The 22061-nt window shown below is 34.1% G+C and overlaps 1 protein-coding gene across 3 annotated transcripts in view; it reads right to left on the reverse strand.

The window, feature by feature from the left end:
* Positions 1–22061, reverse strand: part of Il1rapl1 (interleukin 1 receptor accessory protein like 1) — a 1306889-nt gene that overhangs the window by 281966 nt on the left and 1002862 nt on the right. For all 3 annotated transcript variants that reach the window (XM_021187610.2, XM_029534406.1, XM_029534407.1), the window contains one exon: positions 19332–19406. In XM_021187610.2, coding sequence (XP_021043269.1) covers positions 19332–19406 — 75 coding nt within the window. The remainder of the gene's footprint in view (positions 1–19331; positions 19407–22061) is intronic.

The following is a 22061-nucleotide window of genomic DNA, read 5'->3' on the forward strand; positions in this document are numbered from 1 at the left end:
AAAATGACCTTTCCAATTGGTTGTCTGCTTGCTGATTTGTTTTCTTCTCATTTCTGTACTGTCTTAAGTAATTGCCTTACTAATTGGGTTATGCTTCTTGTTTTAAAGATAAGTGGTTATATATATATATATATATATATATATATATATATATATATATATATGTATATGTATATGTATAAATGAATAATTTGGTTCCCTAAATTTTTATAATAGTATTCATTTTCAACAATTAAGTTGATTTCACTTTCGGTTTAGCTTGTTTTAAAACTGCTCCATAAACAAAGCCAACATAACTTTCCCCATCTTGGACATGTTCTAATGGTGACCTTACAGCAGTCCTTTTTCCTTCATCCATGACAAGTGTTTGGTGTTACACTTCTTTGCCATCATGGTGATAAAGTCACATACTTCTGGAATTATAAATCCCAAATTATCTCTTCTTTCTATAAGTTAAATTGGTCATGTGGATTCATTATAGCAATAAAATGTTACTAATACAGCAAGTTTCAACCATGTCTGTAATTCTAGTGCTCCAGAGATGCAACAAAGATCCATGAAGTAACTTGGCTAGTTAGACCAGCTGAATCAGTGAGCTCCAGGTTCAGGGAGACAACCTGACTTAGGAAGTAAAGTGGACAGAGATCTAGCAAGACTAAACACCAAACTGTTCTTGGTATATACACAATACAGCAATAGACAGACAGACAGGCAGGCAGACAGACAGACAGACAGACAGACAGACAGACACACACACACACACACACACACACACACTGACATGTATACTTGTGCTCAAATATTTGAACATGCATTGGTGCATCATATACATACACGTACAAAAATATATGCGTGTGTGTTTGTGTGTATAAATTTTCTGTTCATAGATGTTAAGAATACCCAAAATGTCAGAGATCATTGATTCTCAACCTCCTTTCAAGATCTAGTAAAATAAAAATTGGGAGTTGGTAAAGAGATATGGAGAACAAGGAAACTAGGTGCTTTCCTTCTTCTCAAAACTCTCTAGTAACTTACGATATGTTTGGAGACAAAGGCTTTTTGCCACTAACAAGCATGCCAATGACAAGCTCATCATTCAGTTAGGGGTGTTACCACTGCCAATGGCTTATGCTTCCATACCACAATACCAAGGATCACTTTATTTGGAGAAAAATAATAATGTTAATTTACAATAATTAAAACAAATTCATGTGCTGATTCAAAAGTTGACTATCAAATAGAATAGAAAATTGTATTCTGTACTCAAGGACTAACTTGATTGTTATTCTAAGGAATTTTGAAAATTACAGTCTAATCGAAGAAATTATTCTTACAGAGCATAATGATGGCAGTTCCATTTTGATTTCAATATTATATTACTGTGCTATGAATACAAATATTTTGAATCTATTGCTTATTGACATTTAGTCCATAAATATGAGTCATTTGTTATACCTTTTGCATTTCTGATAATAAATCCTAGGGCCTATCACATGTCAATAAATCACTCTCCTACTGAGCTACATCCTCTGGTCCTGCTTCGGTCCTCCTTTTTACAATTGTTGGATGTCTCCTGATACAATGGCGCTTTGAATCTAGTAAATGTCATAACATAGGAAGCATTGCAAATTACTCTCCTAGGTTAATGCAGCATGCATTCGCATAACAAAGCACTTCTATTTCTATGTAAAGCTTGTCAATTCTTCACTGTGAAAGTATATTTACAAGCCATGGATAAGGCACACTCTAAATGTCATGAAATATCATGGGTCCAGTTAACATGAATTTTGATGAAATTTGTTACAGGTTTTCTAAATGGATAATTTACTAATTTCTACAAGAGTTTTTAAGTCTAGATGCTCAAACAATCATTAGCTGGCTTTAAATTACTTATCTATATATAGTCAGATAATTATATTCAGAAAGAAAATGTGCATCCTAAATTAACAAAGGCCATCTTTGTGTGTAGGGAATTAATAGTCACAGTAAATTGACAAGTCAATTATTAGTTTTATTTTGTCTATTTTAATCAGGGAAATGAGAGCACTTGCTTTGTGCTAGATGTTTAAGAAAAGATTATAACTAGCTGCTTTTTAAGTAGTAAAAACTCTGATGAGCTAACTGACTCTTCTATCAGGTTTTCTCACATTAACTTTTGCAGCTCAAAAGACATTCTGTTCATGAACATTCTAAGTACTTCCATTTTCTAAGTGTCTTGAAAAGAAATTTCATCCCTCAAGATCAGCGTAAGAAGAAAAGTGTCTGTTAAAATGTACTTGAGAGATCAGACATTCAAGAAATTGGAATAAGAAACTAGAAGGCAATGATGAACAGAAGTAGTCCCAAGAGACATGTAACTGAATTGTAGGGGCAGAAGGGTGAGAAATAACTGAGAAAGTGTTGATCTAAATTCTCATGTCCCTTTATTATTTTTTCTTCAAAACCTAGTCACCAAAGTGGAGTATTAGGAGGTAGAGCCATTGGAATGTGATAAAGTCACAAGGGTCCTACATTTGCAAAGAGAATTAATTTCCTTATAATCAAGGCCCAGAGTGTTGCAGTTAGTTTATAACACACAAGGACACAGGCAGAAAAGGCTATACCACTTGATGAACCAGGCTGCCATTACCATGCCTGAAATCTACTGGAGCCTTGATTTTAGGCTTTCTAATATTCATAATCATGAAAAATGCATTTCTATTGTTTGTGACTTACCCTATATAAGGTATCTGCATTAACAACTCAATCTGGTTAAGATAGAAATGTTTTAAGGTCAAGCTGGTGTTGAACTGAATAATATCTAGATATGTTATTTGATGAGCAACAGAATCTGTTAACAATGGAAGAAGAAAAGTCAAAATGACTGAAACAACTTATTGTTTAACATTATACTTCAGCCTAGATGTCAGACGATGGCTCACAATTGGCATTCAACACCGGAACTAAGAAGAAACCAAGTAATACTCTGGAGCACGCATGTTTTTTGGACACAGTTTGTAAAATGCAGGCATTATAGATACTGCAGGTTGACTGAAAAACAAGATTAAACAACACATAAAATGCCTTGCAAATGTAAGATTCTTCAGAGTCAATGAGAAATTAGGGTCACTAATCAAGAAATCTGTATCCACAGATTCTGATTAAAGAATTCATTTAAATGATAGCTGACATTCAATAAGGAACAAAAAGTCATGGTTTCTTCTTAAAGAATAGGGAGTACAGAATCAACTGAGGTGGTGATATAAATTACAGTGAGGATGTATCTACCCATTTATAATCTTAACTTATTTACTTTTTACACTCTTAGGACTTAAACCTAGAACCTTGCTCATACTAAATCACAAGCTCAGCCTTTTTGTTTTGAGGATCTGTCTTTCTGTCTCTCTGATATCTATGCCTGAGAAACATAGGAATACCCAGTTCATGTATCAATCACTGAGGTCTAATACACAAAAATAAAATAAAAACCCACACTTATCACATACCCTTTTCACTATTGTACACTACAGAATAGTGGAATAAAGCACAATAAAACTGCTAGTATTTGTTTTATTGCAATGGATGTTTGAAGATTCTCCTTCATGGATGAGGGAGATGGATAGAGAAAAAAAATTGAGGAGTTTAGCTATAGAAGCCTAGCAATAAATCAAGTCCAGATTGAACAGAGGAGGAAAGATCAGCTGGATATTGAAGGTCACAATAGAGCAGTAGGTTGACTTTGGAGATATAAATAGGGGTTAACAGAACAGTTGCATTTCACAGTTCAGCTAGGAAACTGGTCAAGGGTTGAAAGTTAACTGGCACCTTGAGTTTGGGGGCAGAGCTCTAAAGTTTAGCCCAGTAGACATTACAGTTTTAGTGCCCTAAATGATAAATTGTTTGGCTGGTCCCATTTGCTACGTTGTTACAAAGTGTCTACCTTGTGCAAGACCTGGTTAAAACTGAAAAGAAAATGAAATAAGGAGACATCAGACAGACAGAAAGACAGACAGACAAGCAAAACCCAGTGACGCAGTATTGTAATCCTTGCTACCCTAGTCTGGCAGAAAAATCATAGGGTTAAAGGCAACCTGAGATATAAGGTGAATTCCAATTTATCCTGAGTAATGTAGTGAGCCTTGGGTCCTAGGACAGCCAGGAAGAGAGGGGTGGGGGCAAGAAACAGAGAGACAGATACACACAGAGAGGGTTGCATTGAGTGTCTACTGGGGTTTGGTGATGGTGTTCAGTTCTGCCTAGTGGCAATGTAACTAGGAGAAAAGGCATCACAGAGGTGATATTGAGGTGTGTGTTAAAATGTGTGTACACAGGAATAAGGAAGGCATACAAGTGTGATCTAGATTACAGACAGTATTTGCAAATTTATAGATCGGTGAAGATCATGGTAAGATTAGGAACAGTCAATCAATAATGTAAGTTTAACAGGGCTGTGAATGAAGCTATGAAGATAAAAATATGGTCTGATTATGAAAGGTCTTATTTTTGTCTTCTAGATAGCAGATTAGCACACAATATTCATAGTGGAGGTTTTGGTATTACTTCAACTTATAAAGAAGATTTTTTTTTTATTAAATCAAGCTGCAAATCTCACAAATTAACTCTTGCCGTTTTGCTAAAAACCTCAAAGCTTACTATAAAGGGTTTTTAATTTCTGTTGACTTAACCTTCCATCCTGATTCCCACAGTAGGAATGATGATCATCTTAAGTTCACAAAACCCACTACATGAAGGCTGTAATTGATAAAGGAAAGTTGGCTACTATCTTGGTACACCATTACAAGTAAATGAGGTAATGCCATTTCTCAAGTAAAGGGATTCAGGTGCAAAGATATCCAGGGTAAAATTTTGTAGAAGAAAAGTAAAAGGCAAGCCTGGTGGTGCAATCCTGTAATCCTAAACTGTCGGTAGGCTGAGGCAGGAAAAGTTCAACACCTGCCTGGGTGACAGATAAAGTTCAAAGACACACTCGCTACATTAGTACGACTCGCTATCTTATAGTTAATTGGTTTAATTCTGGATATGTACTTTTAAACTTAAATGTAAAACTGTTTTCTGGAATGGTTAACAGCTGTGTCTACTTTTCTTAACAAGTATGTGACAACATAATCATAACTCCATCTCTGTGCTGCCAGATTCCTAAAGAAGTTTTGACCACTGGATTTTACCACCATATTCCCTACATCATCTGATGGGATGTTTTTCTCTTCATGATGATCTTCATTTCCTCCGCAAATTCTTTGGTTCTGAGAAGATAGATCTTATTACAGTAGTTTGTCCATATATATTGTGAATAGATTTGCACTGTGCTCCAATCTGTGGCAGGATGGTAGATTCATATTTTATGATAGTTTTCATGAGTATTATTAATAGTTTTCATTCTTTTAAAGATAGATCTACCGAGAAGCTGTATTTTCTTATATAAACACTGGATTTTCCAATTATTGGATCAGACACTCAGTCTACTTGACTGAAACTAACAATATGTATGTATTATTTGGCTTATATCCTATTAAAGTGAATTTTAAGTCTCTTATATATAACATATATGTATATATATTCTATCATATTACAAATTATTTATATTTATATTATATATGGTATATAACAATGTATATAATATGTAAAATTATATAAAACACAAATATAAATTATACACATATATCCTACATAAGTAACTTAAATTTTGTAATATGGATTCATATATATATATCAATATATGTAGATATATATTTATATACATAATCCCCAAATCATTTAGATCCCCATCCTTCATCACTCTTATATCTGACCTCATCTTACTGACTTTTATAAAATTGACACTGATTCATGCTCTGCTACTTTCATATTACAGAAAATATACTTTCCTCCAAACTTATACTTAGCAACTGAGAATGTGTTTGATTTGCAACTGACATTGAGTTTATGGTGAACAAATGTCATACTACATTGGACAGAGTAATCTGAGGAGTGTAGGTCTGGATCTGAGACACATGGACCAACATGGATGGGGAGGGGAGCAATTGGGGGATATCTGTGAATAAACTTCATGCTTTGGAAGCATGAGTTTAATTCCCAGAGTATACACTTTTAAATGAGCATTTCAGTGTTTTGTAATTTTAGTTCTGGTAGGCAGTGGCAAGGCAGAGATCTGGGGCTCAGAGATTAGCCAGCCTATCCTACTTGATTAACTCCCAGCTTGTGATACATCCTGTTTCAAATAAATGGTGGCTGGGATAGTGATAATAACAGCTGAAGTTGTGCTCTGGCTTCTACCCTTGCACATTTTATGTGCATGCATTTGTACATACAAAAGGAGGCAATACCAGAATTTGTTGGTGGGAAAAACAAAAGGTTTATAGTCTGGGAAGGAAAACACACTCAGAATGCATCAAATGTCTACCTAGTTTTGCCCTCCTCAAATTATGGAACATAAGTAAGATTACAAGTAAATTAATCAGATACTGAATATGAAAGAAAAGATAGAGCCTGTGGTAACTATGGTTTCTTACTTCACTTTTTTTTTTCTGGTGTAAGCCCTATACTCTCACATTTATATACTTGAAGAAAAATATAGGCATACAGTAGTTATTGAATCTAGATCTTACTTCAGATGCTATTGCAATTTGCCAAAAAAAAAATGTATCTATGCTCAATCTAGGGCAGTTTTCCTCTGAGATTTCAATCTTGAGTTAGACTTTCAAGTTCATGTTTCTGCCTATTATGAAGTTAGCTAACCTATTCTCTCTTCATATCGGTTTACCTCTCTGCACAATAATAGTCCACCTTTATAAAAATGATATTCTGCAGAAAGGAAATAAGACAACATTATAGACCTGTTTTTATTTTCCTTATGGCCAGCAACCCTCATGCTTTTTAAATTATTTGTCACTTATGACCATGACACTGACTATAAACTATCAGAATCTATCACACTTCAAATTTAAATTATCTAGTGGAGCTGAGTAAAATCTTCCTGTTACCTCTTCCCTTAGATACACCAAGTTGCAAAGCTGAAGTTTACATAAACAATTGCCTTTAGGAGATCTAAATAAATACAATGAGAGATCACAGCACATACATTCAGTATAATGAAGTAAAAAACAATCCATTGAGGAATGTAGGAAGGTATGACTTATTCCTATCACCTGTAGTACATCTCGAAGCAGCCAACCAACTTTGAACTCCAGTGTGGGAAAAATGAAGGGAATTAAGTTCTGAGCATTAGTATCTGAAATCTAATACCAAGCCTATCTCAGGAAACCCTAGTACTGGACAAAAGGAAAGAAAAAGAGAAGGGAAAGGAAAGAAGAGAAAGGGAGTACAGTAGAAGAGAAGGGAAGGGAAGTTGGGATGGGTAGGGATAGAGGAGAATGGAGAAGAAAAAGGCAAAGGCATAGGTAAACATTGAAACTGAGCCAATAAAGAAATTTTAAATTAACCTTTTCCCTAAAAGAGATATTTTTTAGGCATAAACTTCTGATTCTTCTCTCTCTTGGATATTGATAATTTGACTTATTCCTTTATTTCATTTTATATACTAAAGAGCAACTTAAAGAAAGAAAACTGTTCCATTTTCCCCAAAATCTACAGTAGCAAGAATGGCTTTTGATTGAACATGTCTTTCAAACTTAATCATTGATATTCGCTATGACACAACTTCACCTCAAATTGAAATGTCACTGATACTATTATTAATCGAACTATTATTTATTTGATCTTTCAATATATAAGGCTATTACTTCAATTCTATGGGTAAAATTCTTAAGAAATCCCTTTGGATTGAAAAATATTCTTAGTAAAGTCAGTCTTTGTCATTACAAATAGCCATACACAAAGTAATATCTCCATATATATCTCTTTAATACTATAATTTGTTGTGGATAATTCTGAAGATAGTATTGATACTACTTATAAACAGGCTTTGGTTAATAATTAGAATACCTAGCAATAATACAATTTTAACTCAAATAATTTTGATCAAAATAATAAAATTTCCAGGAAGCATTTCAGGAAATCAACTAATTAAAAAGTCATAAATTTGCCAAAATAATGCCATTCTCATCTGAGAATGCATGTTCATTGGGACATTTTATTTTCTTTTAGGAAGAAAAAATAAAACACTTTCTGAATTTCTCTTGTGCTATTTCACAAGACAGTTTTTTGACTGAATATTTATAGCAATAATGACAGTATTGCCTAGGACTGCAAGTACTCTGCTTTTGGTGCTGGCTTGATGTGCTCAGTTCTATTTTTTCATCTTTTCCTAAAGAACATTATACATCATCTCCTTGGCTAGGCAGTGGTGACACACTCCTTTGGTCCCAGAACTTGGGAAGGAGAGGCATGTAGATCTCTGATTTCAACTTGGTCTGCAGAGTGAGTTCCAGGACTATCAGAACTAAACAAAGAAACCCTGTCTCAAAAAGCCAAATACACACACACACACACACACACACACACACACACACACACACATCATTTACATATACATATATGATATATATGCTATATATTATAAATATATGTACATGTTTATAGAATATGTATATATGTTATTTATTTTACACACACATATATATGTATATGTATATATACATATATATACATACATATATATGTATATACATACATTCATATACATATATATATATACATATATACATATATATACACACACACACACACACACACACACTTCCCCTTAGTTTCTTCCTATTCAAAGAGCTGCTAACTTTCTGTAAATATAACTTAGAGCAGGGAAGTCCAAGGAAGGTCTTCGGCTTCTGTTAAACTAAAAACTCATTTGTGTATGAGTTTGAGGAGGTAATTGGACAGAAGAGGATGGGGAAGTGGATGACTGAGTCCTTTAGAGTCCTAAACAACTTCACAGCTTTCTCTTCTTCCCAATTGGTGGTAGAGTTACATTCTGATTTATTTCAAAACAGGTGAATTTTGAAAATCAAAACTCTACTAGCCTTTTAATTTTCTTGTTATTTAATTTCTTTTTTAAAATAACTTTTTTGAGACAGTGTTTCTATTTACTTCCTTCCTTCCTTCCTTTTATTTATCTTGTTTTTATGTGCATTGATATTTTGCCTGCATGTATGTGTATGTGAGAGCATCAGATCCTCTGGAATGGGAGTTACAAACAGTTGTGAGCTGCCATGTTAGTGCTGGAAATTGTACCTGATCCTCTGGGAGAGCAATCAGTGCTCTTAACCTCTGAGTATCATGTCAGCCCCCAAATTTCTTATTATACATTATAAATTGCTGTAGGGTTTAGATTTTAAAACCTTACGATTACTCAACATATAAAACCATGTGGTGTGTTTAGGAGCATATGTTTAAAAATATCCGTGATAGTTTTGTTCATGTAGCTATAAGTTAAATCATAATACCTAAAGGTTTATCTTTTAAAAAAAAAAGTTAAAATGAGGTAATTGCATAATGGTATAAAGAAAAGAGACAAATAAATTTGTAAAACGTAAAAATATAATTTTCCTTTTAATAATGACTAATACATTGGGTGAATATGTACAAGTGTTATTATATGCATATATAGAAATATCCCAATGAAATCCTTAACTTTGGACAGCTAATAATAAGAATATATACTGATAAAAGTAATCTGAACTTTCACCTGGTTAAGACTATGGATGATAAACTGCATTATGGACAGTCTTTCTGTTGGTTTGCATTTCAACAAAATGGAAGCAAGCAATCAAGCAGGATGGCTTCAAAACATATAACCCATGAAAACAGTGCATTTTGATCTGATTAAACATGAGATGTTGTCATTATTATCAGTGTTCAATTAACTAGATTAGAAGAAAATACCATTGGTTATGAAAATAATGAATCAAATTACTCTCTATTAGGAGGAAGAAAGTTTCCATATTTTTCTACTGACAGACTAAAGGGAATTATTGGTGATGATGGGTGGATGGTCCTTTGCCCAGGACAATGGCACTTGCAGTTTCAAATCGATGAACCCCATCTTATGATAGTGTAAAAATCTGCATTACCACAGAGAGAAGTAATGAGTATGATTATTCAATTACAAAAGGGTTCACATATAAAACCATTCACCATAGAGTATCTTTAAATAGCATATTTCCCTTGTGAATATAAATCTTTCAGTGATCATTAGCTGCTTAAAAGAGACTGGGGGACAGAGACTCTTAAAACTGACATGTTAAGCCACTACTAATTAGAAATCAATCAAAAATGAAGGGAGCACTTCTTTGACATGATGATGATTCAATTTAACCACAGATCAGTAGGAGTATACTTGGTAGAGTGAGTTTTGACTGGAATGCTAAGTGTCTTAACATTATACCATAAAATACTGGTATCTTATTTTCATAATGACGTTCATGCACAAGTTATTTTTTCATGGAGAGTCTGCATATAATTTAGGAGTTCTCATTTACTTAGCCAAAATTCAAGAGGAAATTTATGGATGAACATCTTTCACTATATTCAAACTCTAAATGGTGTGAGTCTTTTTATACTCTCCCTTTTAATGGACATCAGTCACATGGGGCATGCTCTTCTCTGAAACCTCTTTCAACATTCTACACGATAATATCCTTTGATGGATTTATTTCTCATAAATTGGCATGTATTTTGCAAACTCAGGAGCAGTTCTTGCTAATGTAGGATATTTACTATCTTTTTTGTTCTAGTGAAATTCAATAATTAGGAATGATTTAGAAAGCTTCCTGATAGTGGTGCTTCTCACAGGAAAACTGTTTTTTCTTTTTTCTATTTCGTTTTTCAGTCAAATGGATGTAGCTAGTACAAAACCATTCAGGAGAAGCTTGACAGAAGAATGGTTTGATGCTTTGTTTTGTAAAATTTGTCTCTGTATTTATACTCTTATGAAAGACACTTGAATTTCATTCTTTTAGAATCATAATTTTAAACATACTTCATTTTCTTTTTGTTGCCCATATATAAACATTTTGTGGCACAGTGTCCAATAACCTTTTTTTTAAAGCATGACCAGGGAACAAGTTATTGTTTTATAATTATATACATACTATATAGTTATATATATTTTGACAGATATTATGATGAAGAAATATAAAATCAAAGTTAAATATATAGGCATATTTAAATATAAAGATTTATATACATGAGTTTTGTTAAGGGGAGATAGAACCTAATTTTCCAAAATAGTATCCATCCTACAATGTAGCTCATGTACTTTGTCATAGTATTGCATTCTTGAAAGTAGATAATCATGAACAAACACTGGTGTGCAAGGGGTACATCAAAACTCTTATCTATTGCATGAAAATATTTCTGTTCTTAAAAGTCAACACTTATCGGTGGCTTAATACACACCTGGAGATGGACTAATCCTTTCTTGCATTATATGAATACATTCCTATGATTATAAAGACATACTATTAAAGTATCTATATTTTAAAATTCTTATTTATTTATTGAAAAATTCATACATGTATACAATGTACCTTGATCATATTCACCTCTCATTCATGCCATCAAATCCTCCCAGAATGCTCCCAGCTCACTCTAGGCAGTGACACCTGTGAGCTGATGGTCTTACGGGCTATCAGCAAAGCAGGTTGAGCAAGCCATGGGGAGCAAAGCTATGTGAAACAAGCCAGTAACCATCAGTTCCTGCCTCCAGGTTCCTACCCTGAATTTCTGTTGTGATTTCTCTCAGTGATGGTGTGTGACCTGAGACTTAGGTGAATTAACTAACCTTTGACTTCCCACGATGCTTTAGGTCATTGTGTCTTATCACAGCAGTAGAAACCCTAACTAAGACTAAGAAGCAAACTCAATTGTCAGGCATTGCTGTCGCAGACCTACTCATGTGGTTTTGGGGTAATGGTGGTGGTGTTTGGACTTTGGTCAGTGAGTTATTCTGTGGGAGCTTGGAAGATAAGGCTGTTGAGTGCAATGCAGATGTTGGAAGCTTGGCTTGTGAAGTTTTCAGTGGAAGTAAAGACTATGAGTGCCATTAGATACTTTGAATTAATCTGTGGTTCTGGTCAGTTGAAACTATAATTAAGAAAAGAACAAAGCCACTAAAATAAAACTGTTCCTTTTATGTCTAAGAAACTCTAGTTGAGAAAGTACAGTTATGCTAATGTTTATGTCTTTCTTAAGTAGGAAAAACAGATTGTAACTTTTACAAAAATGAAGAATTTGGATGTTATTGTTTTTCCTGTATAGAAAGAAAAACAAAGACCTATTCAGTGTTCCTATCTGTGGGAAGGAAAGTCATAATGGTGTCACTTCATGCTCTAGTAATATAGCATTTAAAGACAAACAGACAAATACCCCAACTAAGTCATTTTTAGATATGCACACCAAATGCAATGCCTAAGTTACTGTTTATTCTGAGGTATTGATATTAAATTGTCTAACTCCAGAAATGAAAGAAAATTTGTCCAGTTAAATACAGTAAAGTAGTAACCATTAAAAAAATGGATGCCAACCCGAAAATAAATGGAGAGAAACTCAAAGCAATGCCACTAAAATCAGGGACTAGACAAGGCTGCCCACTTTCTCCCTACCTATTCTATATAGTACTTGAAGTCCTAGCCAGAGCAATTAGACAACAAAAGGAGATCAAGGGGATACAAGTGGAAAGGAAGAAGTCAAAATATCACTATGCATATTATATGATAGTATATATAAGTGACCCTAACATTTCCACCAGAGAAATCCTAAACCTGAAAAAACAACTTCAGTGCAGTAGCTGGATATAAAATTAACTCAAACCAATCAGTGGCCTTTCTCTACACAAAGGATAAACAGGATGAGAAAGAAATTAGGGAAACAACACCCTTCACAATAGTCATAAAAATTATAAAATACTTTGGTGTGACTCTAAGTTAGGGAAAGATCTGTATGACAAGTCTCTGAAGAAAGAAATTGAAGAAGATCTCAAAAGATGGAAAGATCTCCCATGCTCATGGATTGGCAAGATTAACATAGTCAAAACGGCCATCCTGCCAAAAGCAATCTACAGATTCAATGCAATCCCCATCAAAATTCCACCTCAATTCTTCACTGAATTAGAAAGGGCAACTTTCAAATTCATCTGGAATAACAAAAACATAGAATAGCAAAAACTATTCTCAACAATAAGAGAATCTCTGGTGGAATCACCATGCCTGACCTTAAGCTGTACTACAGAGCAATTGTGATAAAAATTGCATGGTACTGGTACAGTGACAGACAAGTAGATCAATGGAATAGAATTGAAGACCCAGAAATGAACCCACACACCTATTGTGACTTGATCTTTGACAAGCGAGCTAAAACCATCCAGTGGAAAAAAAGACAGCAGTTTCAACAAATGGTTCTGGCACAACTGGCAGTTATCATGTAGAAAAATGTGAATCGATCCATTCTTATCTCCTTGTACAAAGCTCAAGTCTAAGTGGATCAAAGACCTCCACATAAAGCCAAAGACACTGAAATTTATAGAGGAGAAAGTGGGGAAAAGCCTCAAAGATGGGGACACAGGGGAAAAATACCTGAACAGAACAGCAATGGTTTGTGCTGCAAGATCAAGAATCTACAAATGGGACCTAATAAAATTGCAAAGCTTCTGTAAGGCAAAAGATACTGTCAACAAGACAAAAAGGCCAGCAACGGATTGGGAAAAATTTTTTACCAATCCAAAATCTGAGAGGGGACTAATATCCAATATATACAAAGAGCTCAAGAAGCTAGACTCCAGAAATTCAAATAACCCCATTAAAAATGGTGTACAGGGCTAAACAAAGAATTCTTAACTGAGGAATACGGAAGGGATGAGAAGCACTTGAAAAAAGGTTCAACATTCTTAATCATCAGGGAAATGCAAATCAAAACAACTCTGAGATTCCACTTCAAACCAGTCAGAATGGCTAAGATCAATAATTCAGGTGACAGCAGATGCTGGTGAGGATGTGATGAAAGAGGAACACTCCTCCATTGCTGGTGGGATTGTAAGNTTGTACAACCACTCTGGAAGTCAGTCTGGCGGTTCCTCAGAAAACTGGACATAGTACTAATTTATGTATCTGGAGGATATCATCTTTTGTGAGGTAACCCAATCACAAAAGAAGTCACTTGATATGCCCTCACTGATAAGTGGATATTAGCCCAGAAACTTAGAATACCCAAGATACAATTTGCACAGCACAAGAAAATCTAGAAGAAGGAAGACCACAGCGTGGATACTTCATTCTATGTTAGGATAGGGAACAAAGTACCCATGGAAGGAGTTATAGAGAAAAAGTTTGGACCAAAGTCGAAAGGTTGAACCATCCAGGGACTACCCCACCCAGGGATCCATCCTATAATCAGTCACGAAACCCAGACACTATTGCACATGCCAGCAAGATTTTGTTGAAAGGACCTGATATAGCTGTCTCTTGTGAGGATATGCCAGTGCCTGGCAAATACATAAGTGGATGCTCATTGTCATCTATTGGATGGAACACAGGACCTCCAATGGAGGATTTTGAGAAAGTACCCAAGGAGCTGAAGGGTTCTGCAACCCTATAGGTGGAACAACAATATGAACTAATCAGTACCCCCAGAGCTCATGTCTCTAGCTGCATATGTAGCAGAAGATGGCCTAATTGGCCATCATTGGGAAGAGAGGCTCCTTGGTCTTGCAAACTTTATATGCCCCAGTACAGGGGAATGCCAGGGCTAAGAAGTGGGAGTGGGTGGGTAGGGTAGCAGGGTGGGAGGGAGTGTATAGGGGACTTTCAGGATAGCATTTGAAATATAAATGAAGAAAATATCTAATAAAAAATTAAAAAATGGATGCTTTGTTTCAAGAGAATAACAGTTTTGCATACAGGACTTACAAATCTATAAAATCAATCTATTTTTTACTCCATAAGATAAGATACTGTTTTATTTCAATTAAAGCTAAGCTATGTACTGTAATAAATATATTCAATATGCCACATATTTAATAACATTTTATAACATAAATCATAGCAGCAAAGCATATTTCAACAATTAATTCTATCAACAACCCAGTAAATTGACATATGAGTTCTATGACAAGGAATTTTTCCTATAAAATTATTCACCGGGATCTGCTACATATATTTTAGCCACTTTCCTTGAATATCCCTAAAATTTAAAGTTTTGCACACTATAATACAAACAAAGAAAATAGTATCAATTTGTAGTAGTGTGAAAACTTAACATGTGTGTGTGTGTGTGTGTGTGTACCCATTTACGAAGATTTTTACACAAATCTAAGCTTTTTGTTTCAATTGCTTTCCTTTAGGTATCAACATCTGGCAAATCCTTGTTACATACTCAAAAGCAGAAATATTCACTTTTAAACACAGCTAATGTATAAGAATAAGTTATTAAAGATCAATTAGAGCACATCTGGGAAGGCTCTTTAGCTCAAGGTCTTCATCACACTTTTTTGTAGGTAGAGGCCTTCTAAACTAGTCAAATATGAGTTATAAATAAATTGTGGTACACTATGTCTAAGCTAAGTTGGATTTCTGCTCACTGATTCTCTGGTAACAATAGCATATGCTACATTTTACTCTGCGAGCTTCAGAGAACTGGTTATTGGCTATATAGTCAGAACAGATCACTGAGTAACAGAGCTCAAACTCAGCAAGTCAAGTGTACCTATTGATTCCTTGGACAGCAACAGCCTGAGTTGTGTTTACTTCCTGGATTGACCTTCTCAGTTCTACAGTGTGTCCTCTAGGCCTTTTGACCCTCTACCTGAAAAAAAGTCTCTGGCCATATGTTTACTGTTGTTTATACAGATGCCAATTGAAATAGAAATTCCAGGCTGGCATCACATATTTATTGCAATTCAATTCAAACATATCCTTTTGCATATTTTATATGAATTAACTTATTTCATTATTTTTTTCTAAGTACTTTGGGTTTTAGTGCCATTTATTTCCTGCAGTGAAACAGTTTAAATGATCAATACCAGAAATGTCTTATTTGAGAAGGTGAAGAAATTAGAGCAGGACTCAGAGGACCTCAGAAAGAAAAGGTGGGCATGAGAAGTGAAAGTATAGATGAGAGGAAAACCGATGAATGAAATAGCTGGATGCCATCTTATTATTATTAGTGTGTGTGTGTGTCTGTGAGTGGGGGGAAGTGGAGATTACGTGTGGCGCAAACACATAAATAGGTGTAATTGCTAGTGCAAATGTGACTTTGTGTCAAGGATGTCAAGTGTCCTGCTTTATCACTCTTCAAGTTGTTCCACTGAGAAAAGTTCTCTTCCTGAACCTGAGCTGAGCTTTCTTCCAGTAAGGTCCATTGACCTCCCCCCACCCCCCGCCGTTTCTATCTCCTACCCATTGCACAGATGTTACCACACCTTATTTTTCTGTGGGTGCTGAGGATTTCAGCCCAGATGCTTATGATTGCTGAACAGGTGCTGTTTCACAAAGAGCCACATCCCTAGCCCATCATTATTATTAAGCTTACTGCTACTTGTCAGGAAATCCTCAATATTTATATTTACCATAGCTGATTGGATATATATTGGCTTCACCTAGAACATTAAAATTAGATGATCAAACATGTAACCACACAGCTTTGTATAGTTCCAGATGTGTTTTCTAATAGCATAGTCAAGAGTTTTGTTATCATCTTTTTAACCATTGACCTGAGGAAAGGCCATATTTCAAGTTACAGTTCGAGAGTAAACCCTGAACTCATGGCCAAACATACTCTCTGGGAGATGTGTGAACTGAGAGAGAGAGAGAGAGAGAGAGAGAGAGAGAGAGAGAGAGAGAGAGAGAGAGAGAGAGAGAGAGAGAGAGAGAGAGAGAGAGAGAGAGAGAGAGATATTCATCACTAATACAGTTTACTTAGCTCCTAAAAGCACTCAATGATGCTTTGCTGAGTTCTTAGCATCTGAATGCCATGTATTAAGACTGTAGGGATTTATAGCTTTTTCTAATTGAAGAGTGGGCAAAATTAAAATCTTTACACAAATGATACGTCAAAGTAGATATTTTGTTCTTAAAAAAAGAGAGAGATAGGTAGTACTAGGTAACCCAGACACACCTAGAACCCACACTCCTTTTACTTCTACCTTCAGATTGCTAATATTTGAGACATTTGATGCCACCTGTATCCCTTTTGGATGTTATTCAACCATTAGCAATACTAGGAAGATAGTTCTTTCAAATAAACTGTTACTCAAAGAACCAAGGATTCTCTTTGTTTCTCCATTTAATGAATATTTTATGTGCTGAAAATAGGTATCAGAAAATATTTAAAAATGTTGAATAAAATAATCAAAATTTCAGATTGAGGCCTTTAGTTTAATTGGTGGTTAAAGAAAAGTCACGTTTCTTCAATTACCATCAATAAAGGAGTTATTACTTTGTTAAAGGTATTTCCATATTTCCTCAAATGAATGCATAGAAAACCATTTCACATTGCATAAGACCTTTCCATCTCAGTTTGATGTGGTTGGTTAGTCTTTATGAGTTCTTTTAAGAAAAAGCAATATTAAAAAACTGCTTAAATGATTATTCCATTTGTGAAAGGTAAGAGGCAAAGACCAATTTGATTCATTCCAAATTATGGATAATGAAAAGAAGAAACTCAACATACAAGCATCAACCATAATTATTTTAATGATTCTGTCTAGTAAATACATACAATTTGAGACTTAAGATTTCATTCCACTATATTTACTACAAGTAACTGCTACTATCAGCCCTGTTTCTTCTTGTTCTAAGAATTTTATATAACTCCTGAGAAACACTCATTTCTAGATGTTATAGTAAGACTTTAAGTATGTTTACTTATGAGAATTTCATATTTTAAGGTATATTCCTAAAATAGCAATAAACTATAATAAACTAAATACACAATAACTTGTATAAAGTGTTAGATACAAATTTTGCTTGTTTGCTTTATTTATGACATTATGCTAATGTTATCTATAATCTTCCATCTCAAAATAAATATATTTCATATTTCTTGTATGTACATAGCATTATTTCCAAAGGCTCAGATTTGCTATCATAGGAACATATTTACTTTCTTACCTGTATGCATCCTGCATATGTTTATTCTTTAAGTTACTGATCATAATCATTTCTAGCATTAGAAATTCCATAGTTCCCAAACCATCATAAAGTGTGGTTGTTACAAGTAAAGTTCATTACATTCTTAATCTTTGTTTAGAAAACTGATTCACATTTTTTTCTAAATTCAGACTTAAGAATTAATAGCTACATGGAAAATAGATTCTTTTTAGGTTTTAAAATTATGTGCATTTTCATATTTGAATGATCAATGTGGGAAGTTCCTTATCAGAATGAATGCATATTGAAGTATATGTTTGAAAATATTTTACTTAATCACTAAAAACCAATACATTTCTAAAGAACTTTGTTTTATGCCTGTCATCTACCTATCTCTCTATCTTCATAGAACATTTGAAGTAAATTTATTATGTAAGAAAATATATTTTATATATTTTGATTAAGAGGAGATTTGATATATGTACCCAAATTAGACAAAAATCTCATGCTTACTCCATTTAAAATTCCAATGAGTATAGAATTGAATATTTATAGCAAATATATTGTTGATGATCTCACGTTCAAAGTTTATCAAACCAGTTTATCAGAGATGACTTGCTCACATCTTGGCAATATATTATGAAAAATGTAATTAGCATAATATTTTCATTTTAGTATATTCACTACATACATCAAACTACTATTACAAACTAATTTCTTTTTGATTCAAGTTTGTTTTCAAATTTTGTCCAATTCCTAAGAAATACATGTTTGCAGAACTTATTGCAAGGTGTATATAAACATGACCACTCATGAGAATTCAGCAGTATATTTCTAAAATATCAATAAGCGGTACTAGGAATCAAACCTTATGTCTTGTAATGCTAAGCAAATACTCTACCACAGAGGTACATCTATTACTTAGATTAAATTTTTAACGTGTTTTTTTTCCTATAATACTGACATTTATTGTGATGAACTTGCACCTTTTCTCAATTTCCAAAATTGTATTTTAATGTATTAGGGAATATTATATGTCAAACAGTTCCATACTATTTTAAAATCAATTCAAACATTATAGTTTGAGGGTATAATATGCTATAATAATATTAAATTCTTAAGCTTATCTCCTTACCAACAATTGTTAAATATTATATGCATCGTTTGGTTCCAAAGAATGTATTGCAGGGAACAATGTTTACAGTTTACAGTATAAGATGCCTATCATTTAGGATTATTTAGCTATTGAAATCTACTGGAGAAAGGCATATTAAGTAGAATTGAGAAATTACTCACCTAGCTGAGTCTCCTGAATTGTCAGTTTACTTTCCATGGGATACAAAAGCTTAGGTGGCTTATCAGTCAGAGGAGCTGAAAAACAACAAAAATAATAATACAAAGACTTACAGTTATGATGCATGTATGAAAGAACACAGTTAATTTCCCCAAACATTTTTCGAAGCAAAGAGTTTCATCATCTATGTAGTAACTTCAAGCAAATTGAAGGATATTATATTTTACAAGATACATAATATATCCATATTGATACTTACATGACACTGTGAGTTACAGAATCAGTATTAGTCAGTCCATCAGAACTTATGACCACAGTTCCTAAATTTGTACTTTTTGCTTGGAAGGAGTGTTTTATCATTTGTACTTTGTGAAAGATAAATGAAATATATGTAAAATGTACTATCTTTTTGGCATTGAATGATATAATTCTTGTTAAAACCATTTCTATTTTTCATATGGAAATTACTTTGATTCAAAATCCATAACAGTAATTATTTTATACATGTATGTTCTCTACATGAGGAAGCAATGTGGCTTTAAATTTGTGTAAGTATAAAAATGCACTCTCAATCAAAGCAAATATTTTAAAGTCATATTTTCTTCTTAGACTAAACCCCTTAATATTATTAGCTGCTACATTTTGTGGCATTTGTTGCTAATTTACATGCTATACTCCCTTTGAATTTAAGTTTCTACATATTTTCTTTCTGTTCTCTTGTCAATTTCAGTTATCAGCCAATAAATCACTTTGCTCTGAAAGTGCTATGGAGAGATGTTTCCTACTGGAGACTTCAACTATAGCTAAAGTAGATTCTCTGGACTATAGGCACATAGCTAGTTCTTCATGAAGCCTTTCTCCCTACCTTCTTACTGAATTGTCCAGGTCCCTTGAATCCTGTCCCTACAACTTCTACTCTGTAGCAAGTACAGAAATGATCAGTTAAGGGTTACTGAACTAAATGTTTTTGCTTCAAGGACTTTATTTCTTCTTAGTCAGGAACACATGCCAGTTTGGTTGTTAACTGGAAGGCTGATCTAGATAGAACAGCTAGGACTTGGCTACATGTACTTATTACCAGATGATTTAAGAATTCAGGCTGCTGTGGCAGCTTGCCTCCATGTCTCTTTAACAGAAAACAGTTAGTGCAAGCAAATGATACATACCAACTCAGAAATGTTTTCAGAGTTTTATTTGGGAAAACAACTTCATACATGATTTTGATTATTTTTCTTCATAGCTAATTGTGCACAGTATTTATTCATCCTTATTACTATTTAGGTTCTGGAAATAAAGAAAACTTGGATAATAGAATGAATTAAATCACTTTAAAAATTCCCAAAGATGTGATATTTCTGTGGTAAATTTTAAATACTTTTATTTCTGGCCTAAAATTATCTTACCGTATTCTTCTTGCCTCCAAAATAATCAGTGTTGGCAAAATATGTCAATGAACTATCCCATTTCTTAGACTCTTCTATTGAATATTTATAGTGAACTTAAAAGAAAAAACAACTATTTAATATATATGGTCCAGAAAATGAAGTATGGTAGCTATTCTATTAGTTTTGAATGAGGGAACTTATTAAGTATCAGTAAGCCAAAGTAAAAGAATAGAAGAGATAGGTAGATAAACATAAAGATATATCAGATAGGGTGTTGGAGAGATGGTTACTCCTCTTCCAGCGAATCCAATCTTTAAGTGGTTTACATTAACCTGTACTCTAGCTCCAAGGAATCTGAGTCTTCCATCTCCTTGGATATCTGTACTCATGTATAGAATGTCTCACATAATTAAAACCAATAATATATATATATATATATATATATATATATATATATATATATATATATATAATAGTGAAACATCATTATCTTGGGTATTCAAAACATCCTACAGAACTAAGTGATGAAGCCCCATTCATATACTAGCTGGAGTTTCAACACAGAAGTTTCCTTTCAGGTGAGACTTTCAACTTGAAGAAAAAATAACTGCAAAAAATTCTCTATCAAAATTTCACCTAAGAAGCCCCTTTTAAGGCAGCTAGCTGGTGTTCCCAATAGAACCCTGGGCAGAGCAGAATGCTCCTTCATATGAAGTTTCTGAATTAGAGAAGACAGATAAAGACGACATTATCTGTTTGGTGTTCACAAAGTCCAACTGAACACAGCTAAGAAGCTGAGACAAGATGAAGTTCCCAATAGAACGTTCTCTGCATGCCTCAGTTCCCCATGGGAGATCACCCATGGCTGAACCTCTGGGTTTTTTCCCACTGCAGGTATAAAATATGATGAAATAATATAGTAACATCTGTTTGAGATTTGTTTACCTTCTAGGTATTCTCAAGGACACTGTTACTTTCCTTGTGGGGCTGTTTTCCACTCTCTGTTGCTAGGTTGGGGATGAGGAGATAGGACGAGCCCAGACAAGGGTCATGGAGGGCACAATGAGACAAACCTACTTGGGTTCGATGTGGTAGGGAAGCAACCCTGCTTTCAGAGACAGGCTTTCAGTAATATTTAGCACCATATGATGATTTACCCAAATAAGTAAATTCTGTATACATATTAAAATAGTTGGTTTGTTCAGTAAGTTCACTCTATTAAAAGGGCTCATGACTGTAGTTAGCAGCAGATAATTTGACAGTTTTCTTGAAAAGCAATGAAGAAAAATGTTCCTTGTACAAACACATCCCACATTAGTTTGCAGTAAGACGGAGTGATCCGAAGAG

Source organism: Mus pahari, chromosome X (assembly GCF_900095145.1).
Source record: "Mus pahari chromosome X, PAHARI_EIJ_v1.1, whole genome shotgun sequence".
Taxonomy (NCBI): Eukaryota; Metazoa; Chordata; class Mammalia; order Rodentia; family Muridae; genus Mus; species Mus pahari.